The sequence below is a fragment of the Accipiter gentilis genome, chromosome 1, assembly GCF_929443795.1.
Source record: "Accipiter gentilis chromosome 1, bAccGen1.1, whole genome shotgun sequence".
NCBI classification, from domain to species: Eukaryota; Metazoa; Chordata; class Aves; order Accipitriformes; family Accipitridae; genus Astur; species Astur gentilis.
This window is the reverse complement of record NC_064880.1, coordinates 11,796,261-11,823,153: the sequence shown is the minus strand read 5'-3', so window position 1 is coordinate 11,823,153 and position 26,893 is coordinate 11,796,261. Positions and strand designations below refer to the sequence as shown.

General features: G+C 60.7%; 2 protein-coding genes across 2 annotated transcripts; one reads left to right on the top strand and one right to left on the bottom strand.

Moving 5' to 3' along the window:
* Positions 1-19,503, top strand: COL18A1 (collagen type XVIII alpha 1 chain). The gene is given in 42 exon segments (XM_049806678.1): positions 1-1,477; positions 5,261-5,805; positions 8,765-8,848; positions 8,943-9,002; positions 9,182-9,320; positions 9,430-9,533; positions 9,629-9,655; positions 9,747-9,917; positions 10,009-10,035; positions 10,124-10,186; positions 10,291-10,377; positions 10,536-10,589; positions 10,669-10,818; positions 10,968-11,030; positions 11,217-11,261; positions 12,222-12,362; positions 12,451-12,522; positions 12,625-12,651; positions 12,821-12,865; positions 13,010-13,072; positions 13,471-13,506; positions 13,578-13,667; positions 13,845-13,874; positions 13,984-14,010; positions 14,195-14,257; positions 14,410-14,484; positions 14,578-14,613; positions 14,735-14,788; positions 15,024-15,098; positions 15,290-15,361; positions 15,571-15,613; positions 15,754-15,816; positions 15,906-15,949; positions 16,057-16,179; positions 16,274-16,418; positions 16,513-16,586; positions 16,667-16,795; positions 16,980-17,015; positions 17,220-17,492; positions 17,576-17,773; positions 17,972-18,087; positions 18,182-19,503. Coding segments are annotated over 42 exon segments (5,460 nt in total). The 3' UTR covers positions 18,396-19,503.
* Positions 19,485-25,121, bottom strand: SLC19A1 (solute carrier family 19 member 1). Its single transcript, XM_049807051.1, has 7 exons — positions 25,076-25,121; positions 23,634-23,811; positions 22,241-22,551; positions 20,782-21,517; positions 20,365-20,557; positions 20,140-20,281; positions 19,485-20,041 (listed from the first exon to the last, which is right to left on the bottom strand). Exons 3-7 carry the CDS (start codon positions 22,415-22,417, stop codon positions 19,859-19,861), a joined length of 1,431 nt encoding a protein of 476 aa, XP_049663008.1. The 5' UTR covers positions 22,418-22,551; positions 23,634-23,811; positions 25,076-25,121; the 3' UTR covers positions 19,485-19,858.
* Positions 25,122-26,893: the final 1,772 nt, after the last annotated feature.

Sequence of the window (26,893 nt, the reverse complement as noted above, 5' to 3'; positions counted from 1 at the left end):
ATGTGAGTGCTCCGGGAGCACGGCCAGGGCAAAACTCCTGCCTTTTCCCTCCTTTCCTTCCTCTGGCCTCTCCGTTTCAACCTCTGAAGCAACGGGACTCGTTTTGCCTTCCTAATGGCCCCGGCCCCACCTCGCTTGGGCTTGCTGCTCCTCCTGGCTTGCTGCTTCTCCCCCTCTGAAATGCAGCTCCTGGACTGGGTTTGGGGCAGCACGAAGACCACGGGAAGCCCAGCAGTACCCAGCAAGGAAACTACAGCACCGGACCCACTTGCCCCTGCAGCAGCTCCCTCCCCCAGCTTGTCCCCAGGGACATGGGATGGCCAGGTGGTGGGGGACGTCACCACCCCACAGCGCCAGGAGCCGGATCCCAGCACGGCAACACCTATGGGCAAGGGGACTGCGGCCGAAAACACCGAGCAGTGGGACTGGAATGCCACGGGGCTGGTGGAGAGCACTGCACGGCCAAGCATTGCTCCTCCCCGCAGCACGTCACTTGCCCCTGACCAGGATGTGGCCAGCAGCTCCACCGAGGACCCGCAGCTCCTGGGGACAGGGACCACCGAGGACCCGCAGCTCCTGGGGACAGGGACCACCGATGACCCACAGCTCCTGGGGACAGGGACCACCGAGGACCCACAGCTCCTGGGGACAGGGACCACCGAGGACCCACAGCTCCTGGGGATGGGGAACACCGAGGACCCACAGCTCCTGGGGACAGGGACTCCCGCAGTGAAGAGGACACAGGTGTCCTTGCAGAGACCGGCGGGTCCCCGGCCAGGTAGTGCCCCTTTTCCTTTCTCACCAGGTGACAGTACCCGTGATCAGGCGGTGCTGCCCCGGGATCCCACGGCACAACCACCCCGATACCACCATGGAGCATCGCCCGCCCCACCGAACCTGCGGCATGGCACTGGCCACCAGGGGCTGGTGCTGGCTGGCATGAACGGGAGCCGGAGTCCTTCTTTGCCTAACAGGAGGGTGGCTAATGGTGTGGATCCTCCTCTTGCCAATAACTCCGGTCCTCTCGAGTTTGATTTACTAACCGCCACTATGCAACTCTACGGTAGTAGTGGCACAGGGCTCACATCCTTCTTACCCGGACTGATGCCACCGGCTGGCCGTTGCCTGCCCATCCCAACCCACCTGCCCTTCTGCAGCGTGCTGGGCACCAACCATTTCAGATTACCGAATTACCTCCGCCACAGCAGCGAGGCGGAAATTCGGGCCGCTTTGCATGAGTGGGAGGGGCTGCTTGAATCGCGGTGCCATCGCTACGTGGAGTGGTTTCTCTGCTTGCTCCTGCTCCCCGGGTGTAGTGCCTCAGTCCCCGTAACCCCCCCGCCGTGCCAGGGCTTCTGCGAGGCCGTCAGAGACCTGTGTTGGATGCACTTGGCTGGCGGGCACCTGCCTCTGCCCTGTGATGCTCTCCCCAAGGAGGACGAAGGGTATTCTTGTGTCTTTATTAATGCTTCTGCAGGTAATGTGGCTGGGTGATGTCCATGTATTTGTGTGTGTGTCTCGCCTCCCCAAACTGCCCCAGGTTTTTAGGCGCCGAGGGATGCTTCTGCCTTGTCCCCATGGGATGCTGCTGAGCCCAAAATCTCTTTCCATCCAGCCTCAGCTTCTTCAAATGGGGACCGCCAGCAGGTTTTGGCTCCCTCCACAAACCTGAGCATCACCATCCCCTCCTCGGGCTGTTTCACCCCTGGTGAAACACAGTGGCCGGTTAAAAGACAACATCCCGGTGGCCAGGACAAGAGATGCTCCCCAAGCGTACCATGCTGGCATTCATGGCCAGTTTGCAGGTGCTGCAGTGCACAGCAAAAGGCTTTGGGGTGTCCATCCTGGGAGCGGGGTGCTTGCAGAGCTGGCAGCTCCCCGCAGGGACAGGGGAAGGACCAAGACCCCACAGCTGCCGGACTGCAGCAGCATCTGGGGCCATGGTGGTGAGGAGGCTTCAAGGTGACCCGTGGCCATGGCTGCATGCTCCCCTCTCCCAGAGCGGCCCTTTGCCTTGGGGTTAATGATTTACCCAATGGCTAATGTTTGGTCCCCCCCTGCTTGGCAGGCAGGAGAGGTTACTTCGCCTCCAGCTTCATCATTAGGTGGTTGTGACCCTGCTGTATGTCAGCCAGGGATCAAGATGTGCCTCTTTGGCAGAGGGTTGAAAGGAAGGGAGCGGGGGGGCGGGGACTGGCGCTCGGAGAAATGCACATTGGGGTGTAAGAGCAAGAACACAGTTTGGGATGAAAGCAGGAGAGGGAGCTCACTGCTCCCCCCGCCGAGCCCTCTGAATGAAGCTGTGTTCCCGCGTGGGCCCCCCGTGCCCTTGGGTGATGGCCTGGGGCTGCTGGCCAGGAGCGGCGAGACACCCGCTGCTGCCAGAGGGGCAATTTAGCAGGGGCCTGGCAGACAAGGGTCACATACATGGTCCTCTTCAGTGTCAAAGCGGCTCTGTTCGCCGGCCAACCCAGGGGGGTGCGGCAGGATCATGGGGATGCTTAGGGAGAAGCCCGCACTCCCAGATGGGCAGCATTGGGAATGGGTGGGGGATGTGGGGACTGTGGTGCACTCCATGGAGTGACTTGAGATGCTCCTGAGTGCCAGGGGTCCCCTGCATCCCAGCTGGGATGAGATGTGCAGGGCCATGCTGGCAGCCCTGGCTTGGGCCAGCCAGGAAGGTCAGGGCAGAGTGGGAAGGTGGCTTGGATCATCCCTGGGGCCTTCCCAATGGCAACAGGAGTCAATGGCTGGATTGCTGTGGCTAAAGACATCCCTGCAGCTGTCCCATGCCAGCACTCATCCCAGAATCGCTGCAGCATCGACTGTCTCTGGCTCTCCATGGTGGATGCTGCCGGTTTGCCACAGGGAGGAAGGGGGTGCAATATTTGGGCTTTGGGTGCCATTTGGAAAAAGCAGGCATGGCCTGAAAGGTTTGGGGTTGAGAAGAGGCACTGGGCTTTTGCAGGGGAACAGCCGTTTGAAGGGGTGTCCCCTTACTCCCCCTGCTCCCCAGGCCCCATCCAGCCTCGTAGCCTTGGCTTCCACCTGCTTTGCACATTGCACAGGGGAAAGATGTGTCCCTGTTTGCTTGGAGAAGCACTGGCACCCAGCTCCCACCCTGGGCTCGGGGGCGAGTGGCATGTTTGGAGAGGAGGGAGGATCCCAGAGCCGTCTGAAATGCCAAGGGGAGCGTGGTTGAAAATTGCATTGCTAACAAAAGGCTCTTTCAGCCTGTCCCCTGTCATCCCAAGCCCTGGGGGCAGACGATGGCTTGTCTGGCTGCAGAAATTGCAGCGTTGGCTCTTACACTCTTACACCCGTGCGGACCCCCGGCAGGAAGCTCTGGTTTCCTCTTCCCTTAAAGCTGTCGTGAATTTGGCTTCCTCCAGCCCAAGATAAGCTCCTTCCCTGCATCCTGGCGTTTGCAGTTGGCTCGGCCACAGCTGCCTGCTGCAGGGTGGCTGGGGATGACACGGTTGGGGACGGGGCAGTGGGAGCGAGCTTGTGGGGTGCCTGAGCATGGGGTGTCTCAAGGGTGGGTGCCAGGCTGGGTCTTGCTGTGGGTCCAGGGGAGCCCTGCTCGCTCGCCCATCATTTTTTGTGTAGGGCTGCACACACCTGAGTGCAAAAGGATGCTGGGCTTCTAGGATCCAGAGTTCCCCACAGCCGGTGAGGCAGAGGGGCTGTACATAGCCCTTCCTCTCCAAGCAGGCTGGGGTTGCCCCATGGGAAGCCCAATCCCAGTGCAGGGCAGATGAGGGGCTTAGGGCTGGTGCAAGGCTGGGAGGGAGGTTTCCTCCCAGCTGGGTGCTCAGTTTTGGTGTGCCAAGCTTGGGAGGGACTCGGGGCTTGGGGGAGGAGGGTGGGCACTGAGTGGTTTCAGAGCAGCAGGCTCAGGAGAGGATCAGTGCGTCTAGGGTCTGGCAGAGAGAAAACTTGCCTGCACCTCTAATCAGTGGCATTTCTAATGTCCCCGCTGCCTGGGTCCCCGTCAGGGGGCTGGTGCTGGGATCAGAGCTTGGCAGTGGGGGGAGGCTGGGGATGCTCCATGTGCACAGATACCCCCAGGCTTTGGAAGAGGCACCAACGTTTTCATCTCCTCCCACCATCCCGAGAGACGTGTTTTCCTTCCAGGCTGGGCAAGGTTGGGCTGATTTCTTCTTTCTTTTTTTTTTTTCTCTCTTCTTATATTTTTTTAAGAGCTCTGGAGGACAATGCCTGTCTCCAGAACAGGGTGGAGGTTCCTGGCTGGTCCTCCTGGGTTCAGCACACCTCTGATAACCCCCCATTGCTCACCAGAGATGGAGTTGGGGACACTGAATTGTCTCAGCTCCTGCTCCTGACTCAGGATGGAGCTGAAATCGGTACCGAGCATCGGTTTCCAGTGCAGAGCCCTCAGCCATTTTGAAGCTGGGGTGGTTGGGTTTCCTCGCTCCCGGGAAATGTGGAGTTAAAAAAAGCACCCGGCGTGCTCGCTCCCATCGAGTTGGCGCTTGCCTGAGTGGTTGACATAGGAGAGGAGGAATCCAGCGCCCGGTGTGTGGGCGATGAGGATGTGCCTGCTGCCAAAACAACGGGAGCTGGCGTACAGAGGGCCGGCTCGCCCCAGCCAGATGTTCAGCTGTGTCGGGTAGGAAAGACCGTCCTGAGCAGAACTTCCCCAAGCGCCTTGAGAAAAAGGAGTCAGGAAAGGAGGCGAGCTCCAAATTGAGATCATCTGGGAAGCTGATGAGGCGCGCCGTCTCGAGCCCCGTTCCCAGGGTGTTGCAAGGGGATGGCTCTGATTTATTCCCAGCCAGGGTGACCCCGTGAGCTTGTCCCAGGATGACGTGGGGGGTCGCCGTGACCCTGGAGCGGGTATGGATGCAACATACTTCCTCGCGGCTCCATGGTTGTTCAGCATCCTGGTGCTCCAGCAGCATCCCCTGCATGTTGCTACCATGGGCAAGATCCCTTTGGTTTTATCCCAACTCAGGGAAGTTCCAGCTGTGGTTGGAGGACCAGCAGCAGGGAATGCATGGGATTTTGGGAGTCACATCCAAACAGTGCTGTGGGAGCAGCTTGAGGAGCGTTGCTACCTTGGCCAACCCGCAGCCTGAAGGAAAATCCCAGGCCCTGGGGAGGGCGAGCAGAGGAAGCCACTGCAGAGTGGCACCTGGGGGAGACATGGCCAGTGGTATCCCCCCAAGGCACCTTAACGAGAGTGACCATCCTCGCCAAGCCGGTTGTGACCATCCCCTTTCCCTTCCTTTTGCAGAGAACCTGAGCACCGAGGTCAGCCTCCTGGAGCTGATCGGAGACCCTCCACCAGAAGAGATCCTCAAAATTTATGGCCCTGACAACAACCCCGGCTATGTCTTCGGCCCTAACGCCAACACGGGCCAGGTGGCCCGGTACCATCTGCCAAGCCCTTTCTACCGGGACTTTTCCCTTCTGTTCCACATCCAGCCCACCACCCCCCGGGGCGGTGTGCTTTTTGCTGTCACAGACTCCTCACAGAGCATCATCTACGTGGGCGTCAAGCTCTCGGAGCTGCAGGCAGGCAAGCAGAAAATCATCTTCTACTACACAGAGCCGGGCTCGCCAAGCTCATACGCGGCGGCCACCTTCACTGTGCCCACCTTGCTCAACCAGTGGACGCGCTTTGCCATCAGCGTGGAGGAGGATGAAGTAATTCTCTACCTGGACTGTGAGGAACATGAGCGGGTCCGCTTCGAGCGCTCCCCGGATGAGATGGAGCTGGAAGATGGCTCCGGGCTCTTCGTTGCTCAGGCTGGAGGGGCTGACCCAGATAAATATCAGGTAAGGCCTCAGGTCACCCCAAGGAGCATGTCCAAGAAGGCTGGGTGAGGCTGGCAGGACGTGACACCAGCCTGTGCCTGTTGAACCAACTTCTTTGCCCAGAAGATTAACCAGCGGCCACGCTCCATGCTTGGCCCTGGGGAAGGAGACACTTGAGATGGGGGGGAAAGGTGGCTTGAGATGCCACCAACTTTATTGTCTTGGGTCTCACCGAAGCAAAACTCTCAAGGTGGGCTGGCAGGAGGAGATGGGGTTGTGCTACAGCAGCCACCGTTGCCCATACCTTTTCCAGCAAATGCACGGAGCTTCTTCGAATCTCCCCATTGCTAAAAATACCCAACTCCTTTCGTGGAGGAGCTGGTTTGGCTGGTAAAATGTCTCTCTTAGCTGGAAAAAATGCTTGGGCTGGAGAATATCTTTGTTGGCTGACGTCGGGCGGTATCTGCAGGAAGGCTTTGGAGAGCAAGGAGAGAAGGTGATAGCTCAGCCTGTGATTTGAGCGTGACTTATGTTCTAGATAAAGGTTTATGGAAAGTGGGGAAAATGCCCAGCTGACATGGAAATCCCCCACGGTGGTTGAGGAGAGGAAAGTTCAGGATTGTACTGCCAGGTTTTGCCTGGGTTGAGCGTGGTTTGCCCAGCAACAGAGGCTCTGCCGAGTGGAACGATGCTTTTCCTGGGGAGCTTTGCAAAGCACATTTCTGAGCTTAAGCATCATCTTGATTAATGAGTGGTGCTGCCGTAGTCCCAGTTAAATGGCTTTGGGCAGGGAAAGCTCCCCCAGGAAGGGGTTAATTATTGATGGGCTGGAGACCGGTTTGCACTGGGATTCGGGTTGGTCCCTTGAGGTCTCAAGAGCAACTCTTTGCTCTTGAATGTACTGGGAGGGCCAGGTCATGGCTGTGGAAGAACTGCTCTCCCCAGCTGGAGAGGGCTTGGCACCATTTGGAAGGCAAAGCAACAGCCCAGAGCAGAGCAAAGCACTCCTGCCTCTCTAGCAGGTGATGTTCCTGAGCTTGCCAAGCACCCGATCCCACCGCCCGCCCCCAGTTTTCCCGTGGGGAATAGATGGCCATCGAGGGAAGGAGGCTGTCTGCCTCAGCTGGCTGAGAGGAGAGCGGGGAGCGCAGGCTTGGACGTCTCCTTGGCATCTGACTACCTCGTGGTATTTCCACTGCTGACCAGCCCTGACTTGCGTTATCTTGAACTAACGGGGCATCAAGCTGATTAAAACCTGGCCCTCAGTCAAGCTACAAGATGAGCTGCTCGCAGGCAGCTGGAGGGCTGCTGGTGGGGTCTCAGCTGGCATCTGTGCTTCTTCCAGAGTTGCCTTTGTGTCAATGGCATGAAACCTGGAGGGGCAAAACCTGCAGGTAATGCAGAAGCCCCTGGGACAGCAGATATCAAGGGGGTTACTGTAAATGGGGTCTCAGCTGGGGTCCGGCAGGAGGATTGGTTTGCAGCTGGATGCATGATAAGACCTATGATGCTGCTGCCCCCTTTATTGGGGCAAATGGGCTGCAAAGGCCCCTTATGACCATCCCTTGTGGGGATGCCTCGGTTCAGGGCTGGAACCGGATTATTTCTGATGCCTCTGGCAAGCCCCAGGACCAGGAAGGCCAGGCTGGAGTGTTGCATTTATTAAAGCTTGGGCTTGCTGCTGATGCTCAGCGGGGAGGAGAGGGATGGATTAGAGCTGGCTGTCATGAGGGTGAGCAGCTGGAGGAGGTCACAAGCCACCTGGGGGGCATTTGCTTGTGGGGGGGATTTATAAATATTTTATTACTTTTTATATATAAAAATATAATATATTTATAACATAATTATATTTATATGATATAATATATAATTTATAATATATAACAATATATTATAATTATAATATAGTTATACTATTTATAATATATTATATTTATTATAAGTCTATAATATATTTATAATATATTCATATTATAATGCCATAGCCAGCCTGGCTGAACTGCAGCTGCCCCTGATTCTTGTTTTCTTAAACCCATCATGTTTCCTGACCGCAGCTCTCTTTCCCGGACATGGTGCGCTGCGCTTTCAAGTGAGCCCAAATATTATTTTAGGTGTCTTGCCCAGAGAACAGACACTGAGTAGGAGGTATCTGCCCTCTTCAAGCTCACCTCCCAGCATGGTCCCTGGCACCTCCCCGCCGGGATCAGAGGGATGGGCAGCATCCCATCCCAGCAGCATCCCTGTGTCCCATCCCAGCAGCGAGGACCTGGGCTGGGCTCTGAGATGTGCTGGGTGACTCTGCTCACCGTGGGAGCCGTGGGGTTCAGGTTGGTACCCACACACTGTCCCCAGCGAAGATGGAGATGCTGCCTTCCCAGGCAGCACAGGTAGCTCAGCTACGGGGATTTGTCTGGAGGCAGCATCCTTAGGAAGGAATTTGTGGTGGCTTCTTGTATAAACAAGCATCTTGGATGCACACAGTGCTTGTAAAACCCAAATAAATGGTAAGGAGTTGTGGATTAGCCTAAGAAATACAAAACTGGGACTGCAGCGGACTGGGACCTACCAGTGGCCCTTGCTTGGAGCAGAGAAGCCGTCTGCCGCTGGGGAGCCCTCCAGAGAGGGGAACCATGGAGCATGGCCAAAAAGGTTCCTGTAAAAGCATTGTTGGCTGGCTGGCTGGCTGGATCCTGGCTGCTACCTCCGCTCAGCCTGCCTGGTGCCAGAACTGGCACATGGCTTTTTCCATGCTGGTGGTGCTGGGCACTGGGGCAGCAAGGTTGAAACATCTCTGTGCTGGGTTATGGATGGATCTCAGGTGGAGAGCGCTCTCTGCACCAGGTGAAAGCCTCGTGGAGCACTCGAGGACATGGTGGCTGAGCAGCCTGGCAGGTCACACCATGCCACAGGGGGCTTGCGACACACTTCTCTCCATGGCACCCATCCATCCGTGGCAGCCCTCGGCATGGTTTCCTTCCAGGGGGTGATTGCTGATTTGAAGCTGCAAGGGGACCCACGGGCGGCCGAGCGCCAGTGCGAGGAAGAGGATGATGACACTGAGGAGGTGAGTGCTGGCAGCCCGGCTGGGGCAGGCTGGGAGGGGGGTGCTGCCTCATGCTCCTGGCTCAACCTTTGCCCTTCTCTCTGGGCAAATGCAGGTCTCTGGTGATTTCGGCAGTGGGGCAGAAGGTGGCCACCAACCCTCAGGGAAAGTCGGGGTGAGTTGGTGCCCATGGGTGTTGTGCTTAGTGGCAGGACCCCAAGATTTTAGGGATGAGGAGGACTGAGTGCCCTCCATGGTCGAGGTCCTGGGATGCCCGATGGGGTCCCGGCACCTGTCCCTTTTGGGAGAGTACTGGGAGATGAACAGCACTGCGGTGTCCCCTTGTTGGCACAGGGTGTCCCGGGGCTGGTGGATGCTGTCCCCGTCACTGCTCCCCCTGTGGTGGCGGGCAGTGGGCCAAGGAGCGGCGGGGGCTCCCCGCAGCAAGCCGAGAGGACCAGAGCAGAGGAGACGCTGCGGGTCTCTGCAGGAGGTAATGAAGGCAGTTTTCCCCTTCCCCACCATGCCAGCCAGCACACCAGTAGGGACATGGTGGGGTGGCCATCCCCAAACACGACCCGGTCCCTTTTCCCTTCCCACAGGCACTGGCCCCAAAGGTGAAAAGGGAGAGAAGGGCGAACGTGGCCTGAAAGGGGACTCAGGGACCGGAGGCATCGTGGGGATGGGCAGTGTCAAGGGCGAAAAGGTGGGTGAGAGAGTGGACCCTGGGGGCTCAAGGATGCCAGTGACTGTGACAGTGTTTGCGTTTCACACCTTCTCCTCTTTGTTTCTGTCCTGCAGGGGGAGAAAGGAGAACTGGGCATTAAGGTGAGCATCACTGGGGGAGCCGGGGCAAAGCCATGCCTGCCTGGGCTGCCACCCCTGGGGATGTACCACCAATCCCCATTTCCCTCCCCAGGGCAGTGCTGGATTTGGCTACCCTGGCTCCAAGGGCCAGAAAGGGGAACCGGGTGAACCCGGCCCCCCCAGGACCCTCTCACGGCATGTCGATGGCTCGGTGGTAGAGCAGGTCACCGGTCCCCCAGGGCCTCCAGGGAAGGACGGAGCCCCTGGCAGGGACGGCGAGCCCGTGAGTTGAGCCTTCCACCCTTTGGGTTTCCCCTCTCCCCCTACCGCTGCCTGCCTGCCTGCCTGACCTCTCCCCTCTCTGCCATCCCTAGGGCGATCCTGGCGAGGACGGCAAACCTGTAAGTGGGGTGGGGGGGTGGGGAGTGATGGGTGCCAGACACCCCCTTGCCTTGCCACCCACTGACCCCCCACCCCTCCCCTTTGCAGGGCGATATGGGGCCCCAGGGGTTCCCCGGGACACCAGGCGAGCCCGGTCTGAAGGGGGAGAAGGTGAGTGCTGGTGCCGGTGTGGGGGGGACGGCACACGCCGCTGCCCCCCCTTCCTCTTGCCATTGATTTGGCTGCACTCTCAAACTGCACTCTCTCTGTGCTAGGGTGACCCAGGTGTGGGACCAAGGGGACCCCCTGGACCACCTGGTCCCCCAGGACCACCAGGACCCTTCTCCAAGCATGACAAGCTGGTGGGTACCCCCTGGGACATAGAGATTTGGGGGGGGTGATCCACCAAGACACAGTAGTGTGGGATGCTGCCACCATCCCTCAGGCAGAATCCCCGCACTTCTGGGTACTTTGACCCTGGTTGTTGATGCCTGACATCACCCTCATGCTTCTCTCCCAGACCTTCATTGACATGGAGGGCTCTGGCTTCGGTGGCGACCTGGAGAGCCTGCGGGTGAGTGCGGGTGAGTGCCTGTCCTGCTGGCAGGGAGTGGGGGAACACACTCAGCCATCATCCCATCCTTTTCTTCCAGGGTCCACGAGGGCCACCCGGTCCCCCAGGGCCACCCGGTGTGCCCGGTTTGCCAGGGGAGCCAGGACGGTTTGGGATGAACCACACGGAGCTGCTGGGACCGCCGGGGCTGCCAGGCAGGGACGGGACCCCCGGGCCCCCAGGGCCAGCGGTATGTGTATGAGGTGTCCAAGGGGACCCATCCCAGGGCCACCCCATAGCAGTGGGGCTGTAACTGCCTCCTGTGGTGGTGGGGAGCTCGGTGCCCACCAGCCCCATGGGCTCCCCCTGTGCTGGAGCCAGCTCCTGGGCATCTTGCAGGGTCCTCAGGGTCCTCCTGGAAGAGATGGGACAGCTGGGCAGCCAGGGCCCAAAGGAGAGCAGGTGAGTATCCCCTATCCCATGTCCTCTGGGAGCACATCATGGCTCCCCCACAGGGCAGCCAGCACCCCTGGCACATCCCCAGGAGGTCCCAGCTCCCTCCATCCCCAGGCTGAGGAGCACCAACCTGCTCCTGCCTGGAGCTGGGCAGCTGCTTCACACCCTCTTCTCCCTCCTTCTCCTCCCCAGGGTGACGTGGGCGACCTTGGCCTCCCCGGTGCACCAGGACCCAAGGTACTGTGCCTGGGGTGGGTTTCCTGGGGGGTGTCCTATGTGCATTGCAGACTGGAGGCAGGGATGGGGCCTGGGGGGCCACCTCGTGCCAGATTGGGAAGGGGGATGCTGGGATTTGGGTTCCTCCCAGAGCAGAACAGTGTTGCAGCTCAAGGGCGCGTGAAGCCGCTGACCGCCCACAGGATGCCCACTGGGCTCCTGCCACCCTAACTTGGCTTTGCTCTGGGCACTGCCACCTTGGGAAATGGGCAGAAAACGTGAGTGGGGTGTTTTGAGGCACGGAAGAGGGTTTACCTGGGGGAGGTTGGGGTGTTGGGTGCCCACACCCCACCAGAAAATACCCCATCTTCTGCGCATCACTCTCCTTCCTGCCTACTTGAGCTTCTTTCTGCCCTGCATCCCCAAGGGTGGAGGTAGAGGCTTGCTGGGATACACATGCTTGCCCTCTCCTCCCTTGGGGGTCAGGATGCCCCTTGGGATGACCCATGCACCGCAGCCTGAGCCGTGGGCAAGACCTTCAAGAATTAAGGTTTCTTAATGCTGCCAGCACTGAGAGGGTAGATAGGGCAGCAGTGGGCGTAAAGACTGATCCTGCCCCTCGGAGACCCGCAGCAAAGCGCAAGGATGCACGCGAGCATCCTCCTTCGGCGCTGAGCTCTGCTGCAGCATCGGAGCCAGAAAAATTCGCATTTATGATTTTAGACGAGCCTCTGGTGGCCACCGTGCACATTGCATGGGGAGCTGGGGCCGTCCAAAGACGGCCAGGACCAAGGATGCGTGAGCTGGGCAATGCCCCTTCCTGCAAAGCCCCTCTGCCCTGGAGACAGGGGAACATCCATGTCCTGTCCCAAGGGGTGGTTTGGGGATACGGGAAGGGATGTGCTACCTCCTGCTTGCAGGCTCCAGGCAAGGACCGTTGCCACCTCATCTGTCCCCTTGTTTTTCTTGTCCCCTTTGCAGGGCAACAAGGGAGAAATGGGACCAGCAGGAGCACCGGGAGAAATGGGTTTAGCTGGCCTTCCTGGGCCCATCGGACCCCGAGGGCCTCCAGGGCCCCCCGGTCCCCCAGGACCAGCGGGGAGAGGCTACGAGGCTGGATTTGTAAGTGATCACCCCTGTGATGGAGGGGGTGGGATGAACCAGAGTGGGGGGCAGATGTGGCCCAGCCCATTCTCCCTCCCCCACCTAGGGCGACATGGAGGGCTCAGGGCTGCCGTTCACCACTGGCTCCCCTGGACCACCCGGACCCGAAGGACCACAGGTAGCTCCGCTCTTCCCTCCATCTTGGGCTGCCGGGGCCATCCCCTGCCATCATGTCCCCTGCCATCACCCAACGCTCATGGCCCCTTCTTGTTGCTTGCAGGGAGTGCCAGGACTGCCGGGGGTGAAGGTGAGGAGCCCTTCAAACACCTTCCTCGCCCTTCAAACACCTTCCTCGCCCTTCAAACAACTTCCTTGCCCTTTGCTCAAGCCAGCCACAGGAGCCTGGCTCCATCCTTGCAGGATGCTCACAGGCAGTCTGTGGGGATGCTCCTGCTCTGACACCTCTTTCCTTGCAGGGGGAGGTTGGCAGCCCTGGGCAGCCCGGCTTGCCGGGACTGAAGGTAGGAGTGCCAGGAGATTAGGACGGGCTGTGTGCGAGCACCTGTGCTTGCAGGGCGCTGGGCAGGACCCCTGCGCTCCCCAACCTGGGACTGTCGGGAGGATACTCCATACTGCATCCTGCCCTTTTCCACACCTCGTTGCAGGGAGACGCTGGCATACCCGGCGTGGATGGCCGGCCTGGCCTGGAGGGCTTCCCCGGACCGCAGGTAGGAGCATCAGCCCTCCTTTTCCAGAAGCCCCCTCGCCCCAGGCACGGCACCCTTGATTGCTGCAGGGCCATTTGCAGCAGCTCCATCCCCAGCTGCCAAAATTCTGCCCCGCCGGTGCCTTCGGTGGTTCCCCTGCTCCAGGACTGGGCTCACCACGTGCCAGGGGTGCCCACGCCGCTTGGGACCCCGTCCCCATCGGCTTGCCACCCTGCACGCCACCACCTCCACCCAAAAGCATCCCAACCTGGCTCGCTGCCTGGACCTTGCAGACAGAGGGGGGTGGCCTGAAAGATTTTGCTGAGCCACAGGCAGGAGCGGGTCTCCGCTTGTAAGCCAGGGTCCAGCTGCGTGTGGTGCCAAGCAAGAAGCTCACCCCTTCCTGCTCCTCCTTCCAGGGACCCAAAGGTGACAGAGGCAGCCCCGGCGAGAAGGTAGGTGCCACCAGGCTGGGGACGGGGACTGGCCAGTGGTGGCCCTGGGGCTGATGGCTTGTGTCTTCCAGGGTGAGCGAGGCCAAGATGGTGTGGGGCTGCCCGGGCCCCCTGGTCCACCTGGTCCCCCTGGACAGGTCATTACTGTCTCTAGTGAAGATGTAAGTGATGGCACCTGGCTTCACTGCAGCTGGGAGAAGCTAAAATTGGGGGGTTGGCAGGGGGGAGGGCCTGCCCAGCACCCATCCTGCGGGGGGACTGAGGGAGACCTCTCCAGGAGCTCTGACCTCTTCAGAGCAATGATCAGGGTGAAAAACCTCATTTTGTCTCTTTTCCAGAAGTCTTTGGTGGCTTTGCCTGGTCCAGAGGTAGGTGCCCCCTGCCACCTGTGCCCGCTCCTCAGCATTGCTGGGAGGGCATCCAGTTTCTTGGAAAGAGAGGGTTTGCTCTTAAAAGCATCTCTGCTTCTCTCCGCAGGGCAGACCAGGTCACGCCGGCTTCCCGGTGAGTTGGTGGCAGGGCTGGGGACCACAGAGGTGGCCCCGGTGAAAGCTCTGGGCACAATTTGGTGAAGCCTCTGGTCACCAGTCCTGCTGCAGCACTACTGGGGTGGTGGTGATTGAGAGGGGGGTTGGGGTCTGCCTTTGGTGGGTCAGGGCTGTCATGGGCTCTGTGCTCCTCCTTGCAGGGCCCGGTGGGACCGAAAGGCGACCGGGGGTCATCTGGTCCTCAGGGCTCCCCAGGGTTGAAGGTAACTGCTCCGGGCCACCTCCACCCCATGGGGTGGTCACACTCCTGGTCCCCCATCCTGACTGGCCACCAGGTTCCAGTGGTGATGCCAGCCCCACCATAGGAGGGAGCCTGGTCCCTCCACCTCCCTTCGTGCTTTCTCTTCTCTTGCAGGGGGAGAAAGGGGAGCCCGGCGTCATCATCAGCCCCGATGGGACTGTGGTCACTGCAAAGGTGAAAGGAGAAAAGGTGGGTGCACTGCAGGAATGGGGGACACATCCCTGTGCAATGGGTGCTGGGTGGTCCCGATTGTGATGCCCTTTCCCTCTCTGCTGTCCGCAGGGGGAGCCAGGGCTGCGGGGACCGATGGGACCCTCGGTAAGTCACCATCACCATCCTCCTCATATCCCATGGGGAGGAACGGGGCCAGTCCAGGGCAGAGGGGGTGGGGGGTGCCCCTGCTCTGAGCACCCTCATCTTCATCTTCTCTCCCCTCCAGGGTCCCCAGGGACGAGCAGGGATGAAGGGAGAGATCGGCTTTCCGGGCAGACCCGTAAGACCTGCTCCCGGTTTGTTTGTCCCTTCGGTCATCACCTCCTCCACTGCGTCCCCCCACCCCATTTGCGCATCTTGCACCCACTGAACCCCAAACCCTATCGTGTCCCTGAGGGGCAGGGTGATGCCAAGGTGTTGGAGGTGACGCTGGGGCATTAGAAGTGACACTGGGGTGTCACCCTGGGGTTGGCAGGGGGTTGGGGATGAGGTTCATCTGTACTGCTCATCCACAGGGACGTCCCGGCATGAATGGGCTGAAGGGTGAGAAGGGTGACCCCGCAGATGTCAGTAGCGTACTGGGCTTGCGGGTGAGCACTGCTGCAGCCCCCCTGGACTGCTGGCCCAGCAGACTGGGGGACCCAAATCCCTTTGGCAAAGGGCACATGCCTCCCTCTCTCAGGGGCTGGTTGACCCTCTGGGGCAGGGCATGGCCCCAGTGTTCCCCTCATGGGGACTGTCCACTTTGCAGGACCCTGACACATCTTCTCTCTCCCTGCAGGGTCCTCCAGGGCCCCCAGGTCCCCCAGGGCCCCCTGGACCACCCGGCAGCATAGTCTATGACAGCAGCAATGTAAGTAACAACATGGTCACCATGATGGGGGTGCTGAGGGGTGGTGACCAGGTCCTCCCGGTTGCCCCCTGCCTGTCTGGAGAGGATGGAGGATGCTCCTGTGGCATCCTGGCCAGGGCTGGCGCATGGGGCTGTCATCAGCATCACATTGAGTGGAGGTCCTTGAGGATCCTGCTGTCTCTGCAGCCACTTCCTTTGCATCCCCACAGGCCTTCAGCGACTCCAGCCATCCCGCGCTGCCAGCCTTCCCCGGTAAGGGGTTGTCCCTCTCCCAGCACCATCGGGGTAGTTTGGGGACCCCCAGCAAGGTGGGGTGGTGGGGGACACCCCCTCTGTTACAGCTGGAGCTGGGATGCTGCAGCGCTGAGGTGGCATCTCTCTGTTTCCCACAGGTTTCCACCAATTTCCAGGACAAAAGGGAGAGAAAGGTGATGCTGGAGCCCCAGGACCCCCAGGTAGGTGACCAGTCCCCACAGGCAGAGGTGGGCAGAGGGTGGCTCGTGCGCATCCCAGCTCTCCTCGCCCCTTCTCTTCCTCTCCACAGGCCACTTCCCCTACGACCTGAGTCACTTCAGTGCCAGCCTGCGGGTAAGCCCTTTGCCCACTGGTGGTGGCTCACAGGGCTGGCACCTGGCATGATTTGGGGTACTGGGGTGCAGCCCAGATGCTCATCTTAAGGCTGTGCCATCCTGCAGGGTGACAAGGGGGATGCAGGTCCCAAGGGTGAGAAAGGCGAGTCAGGCAGCACCCCACTCTACGGTCCCAGCATCTCTGGGCTGCCAGGGCCTCCAGGGCCCCAGGGCTACCCTGGGCTGCCGGTGAGTACCCCATGGTGCAGCGGGTGAGGGGGGAATGGGGAGGTGCAGCACCCCTGGGTGCTTTGCTCCAGGGATGCTCTCTCACACTGCCTAGGGTCCCAAGGGGGACAGTATCATTGGGCCGCCAGGGCCTCCCGGACCTCAGGGCCCCCCTGGTATGGGATACGAGGGGCGGCAGGGCCCCCCTGGCCCTCCCGGCCCCCCTGGTCCACCCTCCTTTCCAGGTCCCCACAGACAAGGTGAGTACCTTTCCTATTGCATCCCCCCCACCACCCTTGCATCCTTCCCTGCAACCCCTGCTGCAGCCCTCTCCATCTCACCCTTCTTCCCCAGCTATCAGTATCCCTGGACCCCCTGGACCACCAGGACCCCCTGGACCACCAGGCACCAGTGGGATGTCCTTGGGGGTGAGTTGGGGCTCTGGGTAGGGGGTCATCCATGGGCTGGTCGGCTGAGCCCTGAGCCACCCGCCGGGCTGTGCCTGCAGCTGCGGACCCTGCCGACCTACCAAGCGATGCTGAGTGCTGCGCACGAGCTGCCTGAGGGCAGCCTCATCTTCCTGACCGACCGGCAAGAACTCTACGTCCGCCTGCGCGGGGGCTTCAGACGGGTGCTGGTGAGTGGGGGGGGACGGAGGAGCACCCCATCTTGGGTTGCACTGCCTGGCTCTAAGGGAGTGCAGACAGCATCACCCTGGGGTTTTGGTGGTGCCTTTTGGTGATGCCCATGGGTCCCCCCACCCATACATGAGGAAGAGGCGAGGTGGGGCAGCTGGGATCTAATGTGTCATGCCCTTGCAGCTGGAGGAGCACACCCTGATCCCCAGTTCGGCTCTGGTGAGTTCCCTGTCCCCCATGCCCATCGTCCCCCATGCCCATCCTCGTCCCCCATCCTCATACATCCGCATCCCCATCTCTATCCGTCTACAACCATTCCCATCTCCGTCCATCCTCAACCCTCTCCACCCGCATCTCCATCCTCATCCCCATTCCCACCTGGGGCAGCACCAACCCCCAGCCTGTCTCCACCTCCCTCCCCAGGACAACGAGGTGTACGACAAGCCGCCCAGCATCCACTATGCCGGCCCCCAGCCCCCCCTCCAACCCCGTGGACCCCTGCACCCCCTCCACAACCACAGCCCCCCACCCACCGCCCGAACCTGGCACGGGGATGAGGTGGTGGCCAACCAGCACCGCCTGCCCGAGCAACCCCTGCTTCACCACCAGCATGAGCTCCTCAACAGCTACTACATCCACCGCCGGCCGGATCCGGCCCCTGTGGCCGCCCATGTGCACCAGGACTTCCAGCCTGCCGTGAGTGCCACGTGGCAGTTGAGAGGAGGTGATGATGGTGGCCAAAGCCACGTCCCTCAAGCCCTGTTGTCCTCTCTTGGCAGCTTCACCTGGTGGCCCTGAATGCCCCGCTGAGCGGTGGCATGCGCGGCATCCGGGGCGCCGATTTCCAGTGCTTCCAGCAAGCCCGGCAGGTCGGGCTGGCCGGCACCTTCCGCGCCTTCCTCTCCTCCCGCCTGCAGGACCTCTACAGCATTGTGCGCAGGGCTGACCGCGCCGCCGTGCCCATTGTCAACCTCCGGGTACGTGTGTGTCCCCATCCCCTTCCTGACACCCCAGGAACTCCGAGAGCCGCAGAGCATCCCAAAGCCCCCATCCATCCACATGGCAGTGACCGTGAAGCATCCCCTCCCCAGAGGCTGCTGGGGCTCAGAGCTCCTGTGATGCTCTCAGGGTGCAGGCAGGGCTGACCTTCCCCTCTTTCCACCCCTCCCCACCAGGACGAAGTGCTCTTCAGTAACTGGGAAGCCCTTTTCACGGGCAGCGGGGCCCCACTGCGAGCCGGCGCCCGCATCCTCTCCTTCGACGGCCGGGATGTCCTGCGGGATGTGGGATGGTGAGTGCGGGACTGAGTGATGGGGAAAGTGGGGAGATGGGGTCTGTACTGGGGTGGGGGGGCAGCGGCATCCCCTCACCTTTCTCCTCTCCAGGCCGCAGAAGAGCATCTGGCACGGCTCAGATGCCAAGGGTCGGCGCTTGCCCGAGAGCTACTGTGAGACGTGGCGGACAGAGGAACGTGCCGTCACCGGCCAGGCTTCCTCACTGGGCTCTGGCAAGCTGCTGGAGCAGATGGCCAGCAGCTGCCAGCATGCCTTCGTCGTCCTCTGCATCGAGAACAGCTTCATGACTGCTGCCAAAAAGTGACACCCTCCCATCCCCTGGGTACCCCACATCTCCCTGGGGAGGGTCAGGCCAGCCTGCACCCTGGCACCCCTGTGGTCCTCAGCCCCCCCACCATGCACCTGCCCTCGCCCCGCAGGGTTTTCTTCTCCCACAGACCTGAAGCCAAAGAGTATCGCCATCACCCCTGCCCTGGGTTGGCAGGGGCTCGCATCCTGCCTGGGGCAGGGCAGCCGTGAGCTGGCTGCCTTCCTCTTCCTCTTCCTCATTTCCCTCCACTTCTCTTCTAACTCCTAATATTTAACCACTTCAGCTTGCATCTCCCACCCCCCTGGCTGCTCTTTTCAGGGTGGCTGGGCGAGAGGATGCTTGGCAGGAAGATTTCAGCGCTGCCATGCGGTGTGCCCTCCTGGAAAGCCTGCAGGGGGGTTCTCTGACACCCCCCCAGCCCCACACTGTCCTCACCAGGAGCTCGGGGTTGGACCCAAATCCTTGCTGCTGGGGCCACAGGGTCTTCTCCAGCTGAAACCCAGGCACCCCACCCAAGCAAGGGACCGTCCCGTGGTGGTGCTGGGGCTCCCCCCAGATGGTCTCCACCCTCCCCAGGTAAGGACCATCCCACCCAGTCCCCCATCATCATCCTCAGCAGTAGCTCACAAGCCCTGGGGGGGGTGTCTGGTCTCCCCAATTCTCTCCGCACACCCTCGAGACCCCCGGCCGTGCCCCCACATCCCGGGTACAGCCACACTCAGGCCAGTGCGCAGACCGGGGCAATGGGGTGGCCCCAACGTGGGGCCAGACGTGCCCTTGGCATATGTTTACATGCATGTGCGTGTTGAGCATGCATGGTACCGAGGGCAGGCACCCTGCCATCACCCCCCCTCCCCGTGCCACCTTTGCTGCACTCCAAGGGGCAGCAAAGCTAGTTTGAATTGTTGTGGGCAAATCCAAGGTGCTAAAAAACAAAAAAAGAAAGAAAAAAAGGTAAATCTGTAACTAGCTTTTTATTATTGTATGGAAATTATTACCATAAAAGCTGTGCGAGTCACATGGTCTCTATTTCTTACAGTCTACTGTATTTTGTGTAATTAATGCAATTTAAAGCCTGTGGATTTTTTTTTTTTTTTTTTTTGGTCAGTTGTGTCCTATGAATCATTTTCTAAAGGCACTGAATAATAAAAAAATGTTATCCTCTTGTAGCCTGGCTCCGTGCGATGATGGGGAGCTGGTGGCTGGGAGATCCCCCGGACCCCATCCGTACCCCTACGTGGTACCTGGCCGTGGCAACCCTGCTCTGGTTGTGTTTGTGGATGGTGAGGGTACAGCCCTGCCCCCATGGAGCAGACAACAGGTCCTAAGGGGTTATTTCCTCAATGGGCCAGTGCTGAAGACCAGTGGCAGGACAAGAGACTGAGCACACGGTGATGGTGACATTCACTTATGGAGCTGAGACCTAGCCACTGTGGTCACCGTGCCAGTGCTCAGGCTCACATGGTGCCTGCCTTCAGGCTTTTCTCCTGTGCCGGCACCTCGGTGAGGAGCTGGCATGGCTCCTTGGGCAAGGCCGGCTCTGCCAGCTGCTTGCGGCGGCTGTGCCGGATGCCTACACAGATGGCCGCCACCAGGTAGACCACCGCCAGCAGTGTGAAGTAGCCAAAATACACGTAAAACTGCAAGAGAGTGGGGGGAAGAGAATGACACTTGCGGCCCCCCCTTCATCCCACATCACTAGGGGACCACCTCCATCCTCGGTGCCCCCGATCCCTACCTGGGGATGCACGGACAAGCCCAAGCCCCTCTTGTCAGCCACGATGATGGTGATGATGGTCTTCAGAACGATGGCAAAGAAGGTATTGACTCCAAAGACCAGCGCACAGAGCTCTTTGGAGAGGGAGGTAGCGATCTGGAAACTGGGAAAGAGGGGGGCACCAGTGAACCCCTGGTACCAGCTTGGCTGCCAGGGTGGGAGCAGGTCCCCAGGGGTACCACGCACATGGCAAGGGGCACCAGGAACTGGTAGGAGCCGCGGAAGAGGACGTAGGCAGCATAGCACAGCCAGATGTTGCTGGTGGTGTTCATGAGCAGGAGCAGCCCCGCCTGGAAAGCTGTCACTACCCCGATCACCAGCTCCGACCACAGCCTCCAGCGGATCTTCACGTAGCCGGCAGCTAAGGAGGCACCAGCCCCTGGGGAGGGGATGAAGGATATTGTGAACATGTCGCCAGCATAGGACCACTTTGCGTCCCCCAGCCAAGCGACACTCATCTCATCCACTGATGTTCATCTCATCACCACTGCCAAACCATTCCCTGCATCCCCCCAGATGCCATAAGGACTGCCATTCCCAGGAATGCAGCAGGACAGGGGTGTCCCCCCGCATCCCCGGTGTTCCCAGCCCAGGCGAGCATACCCAGCAGGGTGGAGGCAGCGTCCACCCCTCCATTGTACACCCGGCGATTGTCCATGGTGGGGTAGATCTCATTCCAGAGGATCTGCACATAGTACAGCACCAGATAGTAACCGGCCGAGTTGAAGACCCACCACAAGGACCAGAGCCGGAGCTGGGGTTGCTCGGCCAACACTCCCACCTCCCGCAGCATACGGCACAACACCGCCTCCCGCCAGCCCCGCGTCCCCCCACCGCCATCCCCCCCGGCCATCTTGTCCAGCTCGGTGGGCGCAGCCCCCTCAGGCTGATTGAAGAAGAGGCTGCGCCGGGGCCGCTCAAGGAAGAGGGTGAGGATGAGGCCAAAGCTGACGAAGCCCAACGAGATGTAGCTGAGGGTGAGGAAGGAGACACCCCCCAAGGTGACACAGAGCTGGCCCAGCACGGAGCTGGTGAAGACGCCCAGGAGGACAGCAGAGCGGGAGTAGCTGGCCATACGCTGGTAGCGGGATGGGGTGACGAGGGAGAAGATGTAGGAGGAGTAGGCGATGCGGGCAGCCATAGTGACGCTGTAGAAGAACTCCATCAGCTGCATGGCCAGGACAGAGGTGCCCAACACCAGCAGCAGCCAGATGGAGATGTGGCTCAGGCTCTGCAGCACCAGCACTGGCTTGTAGCGCAGGTAGTCCGTCAGCAGGAAGATGGGCACAAGCACAGCCATGTAGGAGTAGGTCATCACCGGTATGATCACGTTCGTCACCTGCCGTGTGTGCAAGGAGGTGCTGAGCACGGGACACATCCCTGGGGGATGCCCCCAGCCCAGAGGAATGCAGTTTGGGTGGCCATCAGCCACTGACCCCTGCTGCGGCACCTCGTTGGGGAGGAATGTGGCCCACAGTGCACTCAGCCAGGGGCCTGGCTGAGCCTCAGCCCCCTCCCGTGCCGGGAACACAGCATTCCCACGGATGCAGCCGCCTGCTGGGACTGGGGCCAGCGTCACTTGGTCAGAGGACGACGACATACAGTCCCTCCTCGTCTAACCCCATCACTGCCAGCAGCCTGGTGGTGCCCAGCCCTGTGCCCTGCACCGTGCGCCGTGCCAGCATGGGAGGGTCTCACCGGTGGGATGGGACAGGGCTTCTCCCAGCCTGGCACCCCCCTGCCACCCCACTGGCTGCCCAGGTGGGCAGGGATCAGGCATCACCCCCCTAAAGTGGCATCTAGCCTGGGCACAAGGTCTTACACGGGGGAAAGCTGAGCCTGGGGCTGAGGGGACAGGGTGACCTCGCAGCCCAGCGGGACAGGGACACGCTGCCAGATGGACACATGCCACCTTCTCCCCCAGCCACTGAAAAAGCACCACCACATCTCACCGCACCCCTCCATACCCCAGGACCGTGAGAGAATGCTCCTGCCAGCCCCAGGGTGGTGACCATGAGCAGAAAGGGGGACACCGCGGGGGGACAGGCTGCCCACAGCTCACCTCTGCCTGCGTGAAGTTCTTGTCAGCCCCCAGGAGATACGGGGTGATGAAGCTCTCCCCGGGCCGGATCTGTGTCATGAAGCCATAGAAGCAGAGGTAGAAGACTTGTAGCTTCCAGCGCTGGTCCAGCACAGTCTCCGATGCCGGCTTTTTGGCATCATCATCCTTCTCGGGCATGGCTCTGCCGGCTCTGCAGTGGGATGATGGCGTTATCCCGGGGGCCGTCAGCTAGATGGGCTTTGCTGGGCCAGGCAGCCCCTCTCCGGCTGCAGGCACTCTCCGAAGCATCGAAAGCCACGTCGCTGAAGTTTCTGGGGAGAAAGCAGCATTTGGCACGGGCTCAAATTCCTCTATAATCGCAAAGCAAATAAATACCACTACCTTCTCCCCAGGAGATGTTCTTGCAAGAAGAAAAGCAGCCTCATGTCTTGCTGTGCAAAAGCTGGGGGAGGCCCATTTCGGGCGACATTTGTAAATCCTGTATAAAAGAACCTGGATGCATGAAGTGCCCAGCTCTGGAGCGGGGCATTGCTCAGCTCCCATCACCTCCATTTTTCTCCCTTTTAAGAGTCAGTGGGGTTTTATCCCTTCCCCAAAGCAATGCTTCCCTCCAAGCTGAGTCGCTCCACTGCAGACCCAGAGGCAGAGGGATGCAGACGCCCTGTGCCAGGGATGCTCCGGAGGGAGACAGCAGCGGTCGCAGGGACCGTGCCGGTTGTGAAAGCGAGTTAATGTGCACACCGGGCGTGAGGCCACCCGTGTTATACATTAGCTGGGCGGTCAGCGCGACTTTAGCTGAGCCACAGGCGAGCAGCTGCCCATCAGCTCTCCCTTGGCAGGACACGATGCTCGGGTGGCATTGCCTGGCCTGGGGAGAATGCAAAATACCATGAGGTTCACAGTCTGGAGGGGGATTAAATGCTCAGATCCTGAGGTTTGGCTGCAGGAAAGCTGGCAGTGCCAGGGAGGCCTGATTAGAGGTCACGGGATGAAGGCAGGGAAGGGAGAAGGCCTGGCCTGGCCGTCCTCCCAGTGCTCCCCTCTCCCACAACAACTCACCGACAGCACTTTTCGAGCCATAAAAATCCACGTGTGCCAATCCATGGCGGGAGCAAGGTCTAGAAACCCAATTACCCTGCTAATCGCAGAATGACTAATCACGGTCATTAAAAAGTAAGTCCACGGTCCCAGTCCGTGCCTCCCCCCGGCTGCCATCATCCTGCACAGCGAGACTGGGGGGGCTCACCTCTGAAGAGCACCCCTTCCCAAGATAACGCACGTGACTAATGGGGAAAGGAGCCAGTGCCAGTGCCGGCAGGGGAAAGTCGGTCATGACTGAAACCAAAAGTGGCAGTGGGAATCAGAGTGCCCATTCACCCCAGCAAGTACTCACCGGTCCAGCGGCATTCCCATGGGATTTCAGCGCCGGTGCCTGAGCATCGTCAAAATGCACGCGTCCCGCAGCTCACAGCTGGGCAAACAGCCCTTACCTCTTAAATAGGTGCCTGAGAAGCAGGGCAGGGATTCAGTTCCAGCCAGCTATTGCCCGGAGCCAGTGCCGCAGCCCCCCACTGCTGTGCCGGGAAGGACAAGGGTCAAGGAGCGGGGGCTAAACCCTCCCAAACACCCACCCCAGCACCATGCCGTGCCCGCCCGCCTCGGGCCCAGCTGCAACTGCCTGGACTATGCCCCCCATCTCCCGCTCGTCCCCAAGCTGGGCTGTGGATGTGAGTGATCGTCCCCTCCAGCAGCCGCTCCCCGTGGGGCAGCCCCCCAGCACATGCACTCGGACCCCAACAGGCTGTTTTCCACCCTCTGCTCCAAACCCACTTGGGAAGCAGATGCTCCCTGTTTCCTTTCGTGTCCATCCAGGATGGCTGCAACTGCTCATCCCTGGCCCAAAGGAAACCATCCACATTAAACCTGGGATACAGTTCTGTGCTGCTGTCCCAGTGCCACCGTCCCTGTCAGCACCAGCTCCTAACTCCTGGCACGTGTGTCCCCACACATGCAGGGACTCCAGCCCCAAAACTGTCCGGCCAGACCCAATTCCACCTCTCCAGACCTTCCAAAAAGCTGCTACCACTCGAGGGGAGCGGGTGCGATTCCCATGGGATGTTCCCAGCTTGGTGCTGTCATCCCTCTGCCCTGGTGCAAGCCAGGCAGAGGAGAGGGAGCAGAGCACGGGCGGTTATCACCGTGTGAACCTGGTTATTGCCAGGTTATCACGGCATGACCTTGACAGGGGATCACTCTCATGCTGCACAGTTGTCAACCCGGGGCCACGGGCGATGCAGGTGGCCGAGCTCAGGCACAGCTCCCCAGGGAGCCACGGCCACCATGGTCTGGAGGGGACAGCCCTGGCGGGTGGGGGGGGGGATGGGGATGCTTTCCCCGCAGCTGCATGTCAGTAGCACAGAAGTAATGCCACCGAAGTATGACAGTGGGCAGGTGCCTAGCAGGCGGGGGACAAGGGTGCATGAGTCCCTGAGGGATCTTGCCCAAAACAGGGGGAGGAAGTTCCCGAAAATACGCCCTCGCCCACCGTGAGGGCACCTATCTGCCTCTCCCCGCCCTCAGCACCCAAGGGATGGGTGGCTCTTTCAGGTGTTCGGAGGGTGGTTTGGGGTGAGTGTGGTAGAGGAGGGTGTTGCGGGGGGGTGCACGGCACCAGCTCTCCCTGAGAGAGGGCACGCTGCTTACCCTGGGGGCAACCCACATCCCCAGCATCCCGGGCACCCCGAGGAGGGGGGGACACCCACATCCCCGGCATCCCGGTACCCCGGGCGGCCCAGCACCGGGGGCAGCCCAGAACCCCCGCAGCCCCGGCCGTACCTGGGGGGCGGTGGGCATAGGGGCGGCGGGCCGTACCCGGCCGGGAGCGGTGGGGGGGGGTCCCGGGGCTCCCCACGGCGCTGCTGCTGCCGGAGCCGGATCCACAACAAGCCCGGGAGGAGGAGAAGGAGGAGGAGGAGGAGGAGGAGAATGGGGGGGGGCCCTCGGGAAATGTAGTCGTGCCCCATGTGCGGGGAGGTGGAGGGACTACAAGCTCCACAGAGCAGCGGGCAGGAGGAAGGGGAGGAGGAGGCAGAGGAAGAGGAGGGGGAAGTAGAGAAGCAGAAGCAGAAGCAGAAGGAGGAGCTCGGCCACACCGGGGGGCAGAGCCCCACCGGCAGCTCGTAGTTGTGTGTCCGAGACGGGGGGGGGGAAATCGCCCCCACCCCGAAAGCTCCTTCTCCGGCTCCTCCCAGCCGGGCTCAGCTCCCCGCCCATCTACCGTGGCCTCTGGGCTGCGGGGGGTCCCGCATACCGCCAGGCTGGCTCGGCAGCACCCCCGGGGAGATGCTGCCCACCGCCTTGGCTTCTTCCCCCCCCCCCCCCCCAGTGTTTTAAGGCCTGCCCTGCCCGCTCCTCACTGCCCATAGCTGCTTGGATTTATTTCTGCACCCCCATTTCTTACAGGGAGGGGAGGGCATTCGTTCGAGGGTGGGCTGTGCCATGTCCCTGGGGGTCCTGGATGTGCCGCTGGCCACCGGGCTCAGAGCAAAATTGCCAAAGCCTCCCTCCCCTCGGCACAGCCTGGCAGCAGCCCCCAAGATGTGCTTATGGGGTGACACCCAAATGTCAGGACAAGCAGGACTGCACCAGTCTCAGAGGCGAGAGCATCCTTATAGGCAAACCAAGCAGAGGTGGAGACCCTCGAGGATTGGGCCCCGGAGCTGGTGCCCTCATCTCCCGGGAGATGATGCATCTTCTGAGAGCATCTTCTCTCCCCCCTTTCCTCCCCCTCTCCCAGCACTTACCCTGCCAGAAGCAAATGCAACCTGACAGGGCTCGGCTACTCCTCTGAAATATTTATATGTTCCCGCCTGGAAGCGCGGCAGCGGGATCCCAGATGTCTGGGGATTGTCACACCCCACAATCCCCCTCCCAGGGCTGTGAGGGGTCCAGGCGGCCGCATGCCAGCCTGGGATCTTCCCACCCAGAGGCCTCCCATCCCATTGAGCCCCCCAACACCCGTGCAAAGATGCTCACCGCCAAACCAGCATGGTGGGGGCTGGACCAGCATTTATCTCACTTGGGGTTTTCTCCTGCTTTTCTCAGCCAAAGTGATAAAGCCAGGGTGTGTTATTTAGATGGGGGACATCCCAGGCCCTTTCTTTAATGACAGCACGTTTTCTCCCTGAAGCAGCTTCCTCTCTAGGGAGGAAACCAGGACAGCTTTGGTGCTGCAGAAGGAGTTGGCTCATGTCCCCTCCCAGGCTGGCACTGGTCCTGGGGACGATGGCAAGACCACAGCAGATGTGTCTGCAGGCTCCCCATGCCCACCATGTACCTCCCCCCGGGCAGGGGCACAGCCTTTGGTAGGACCTGCCTCTCCATCCCCTGATTGCCAGGACGGTGGCAGGGTTGGGTCCCTTCATTATGTGCAGCAGGACCTGGGGGCAGGAGCACCCCAGGGTGTGGATCAGGGTGATGCTGTGCCCCCTGGCAGTGCTAGCACCCTGGGGGCACTGGTGGGCTTTAATAACCCTGAGCAGTGTCACCTGGACCCCCACCCACCCCAGTGTGTGTCCCTTGGCAAAGTCATGCTGCTGCTACCAGCCCCAGTCACTGGCAGGACTCCCCCCAGCCCGGGATAGCAGCCAGGGG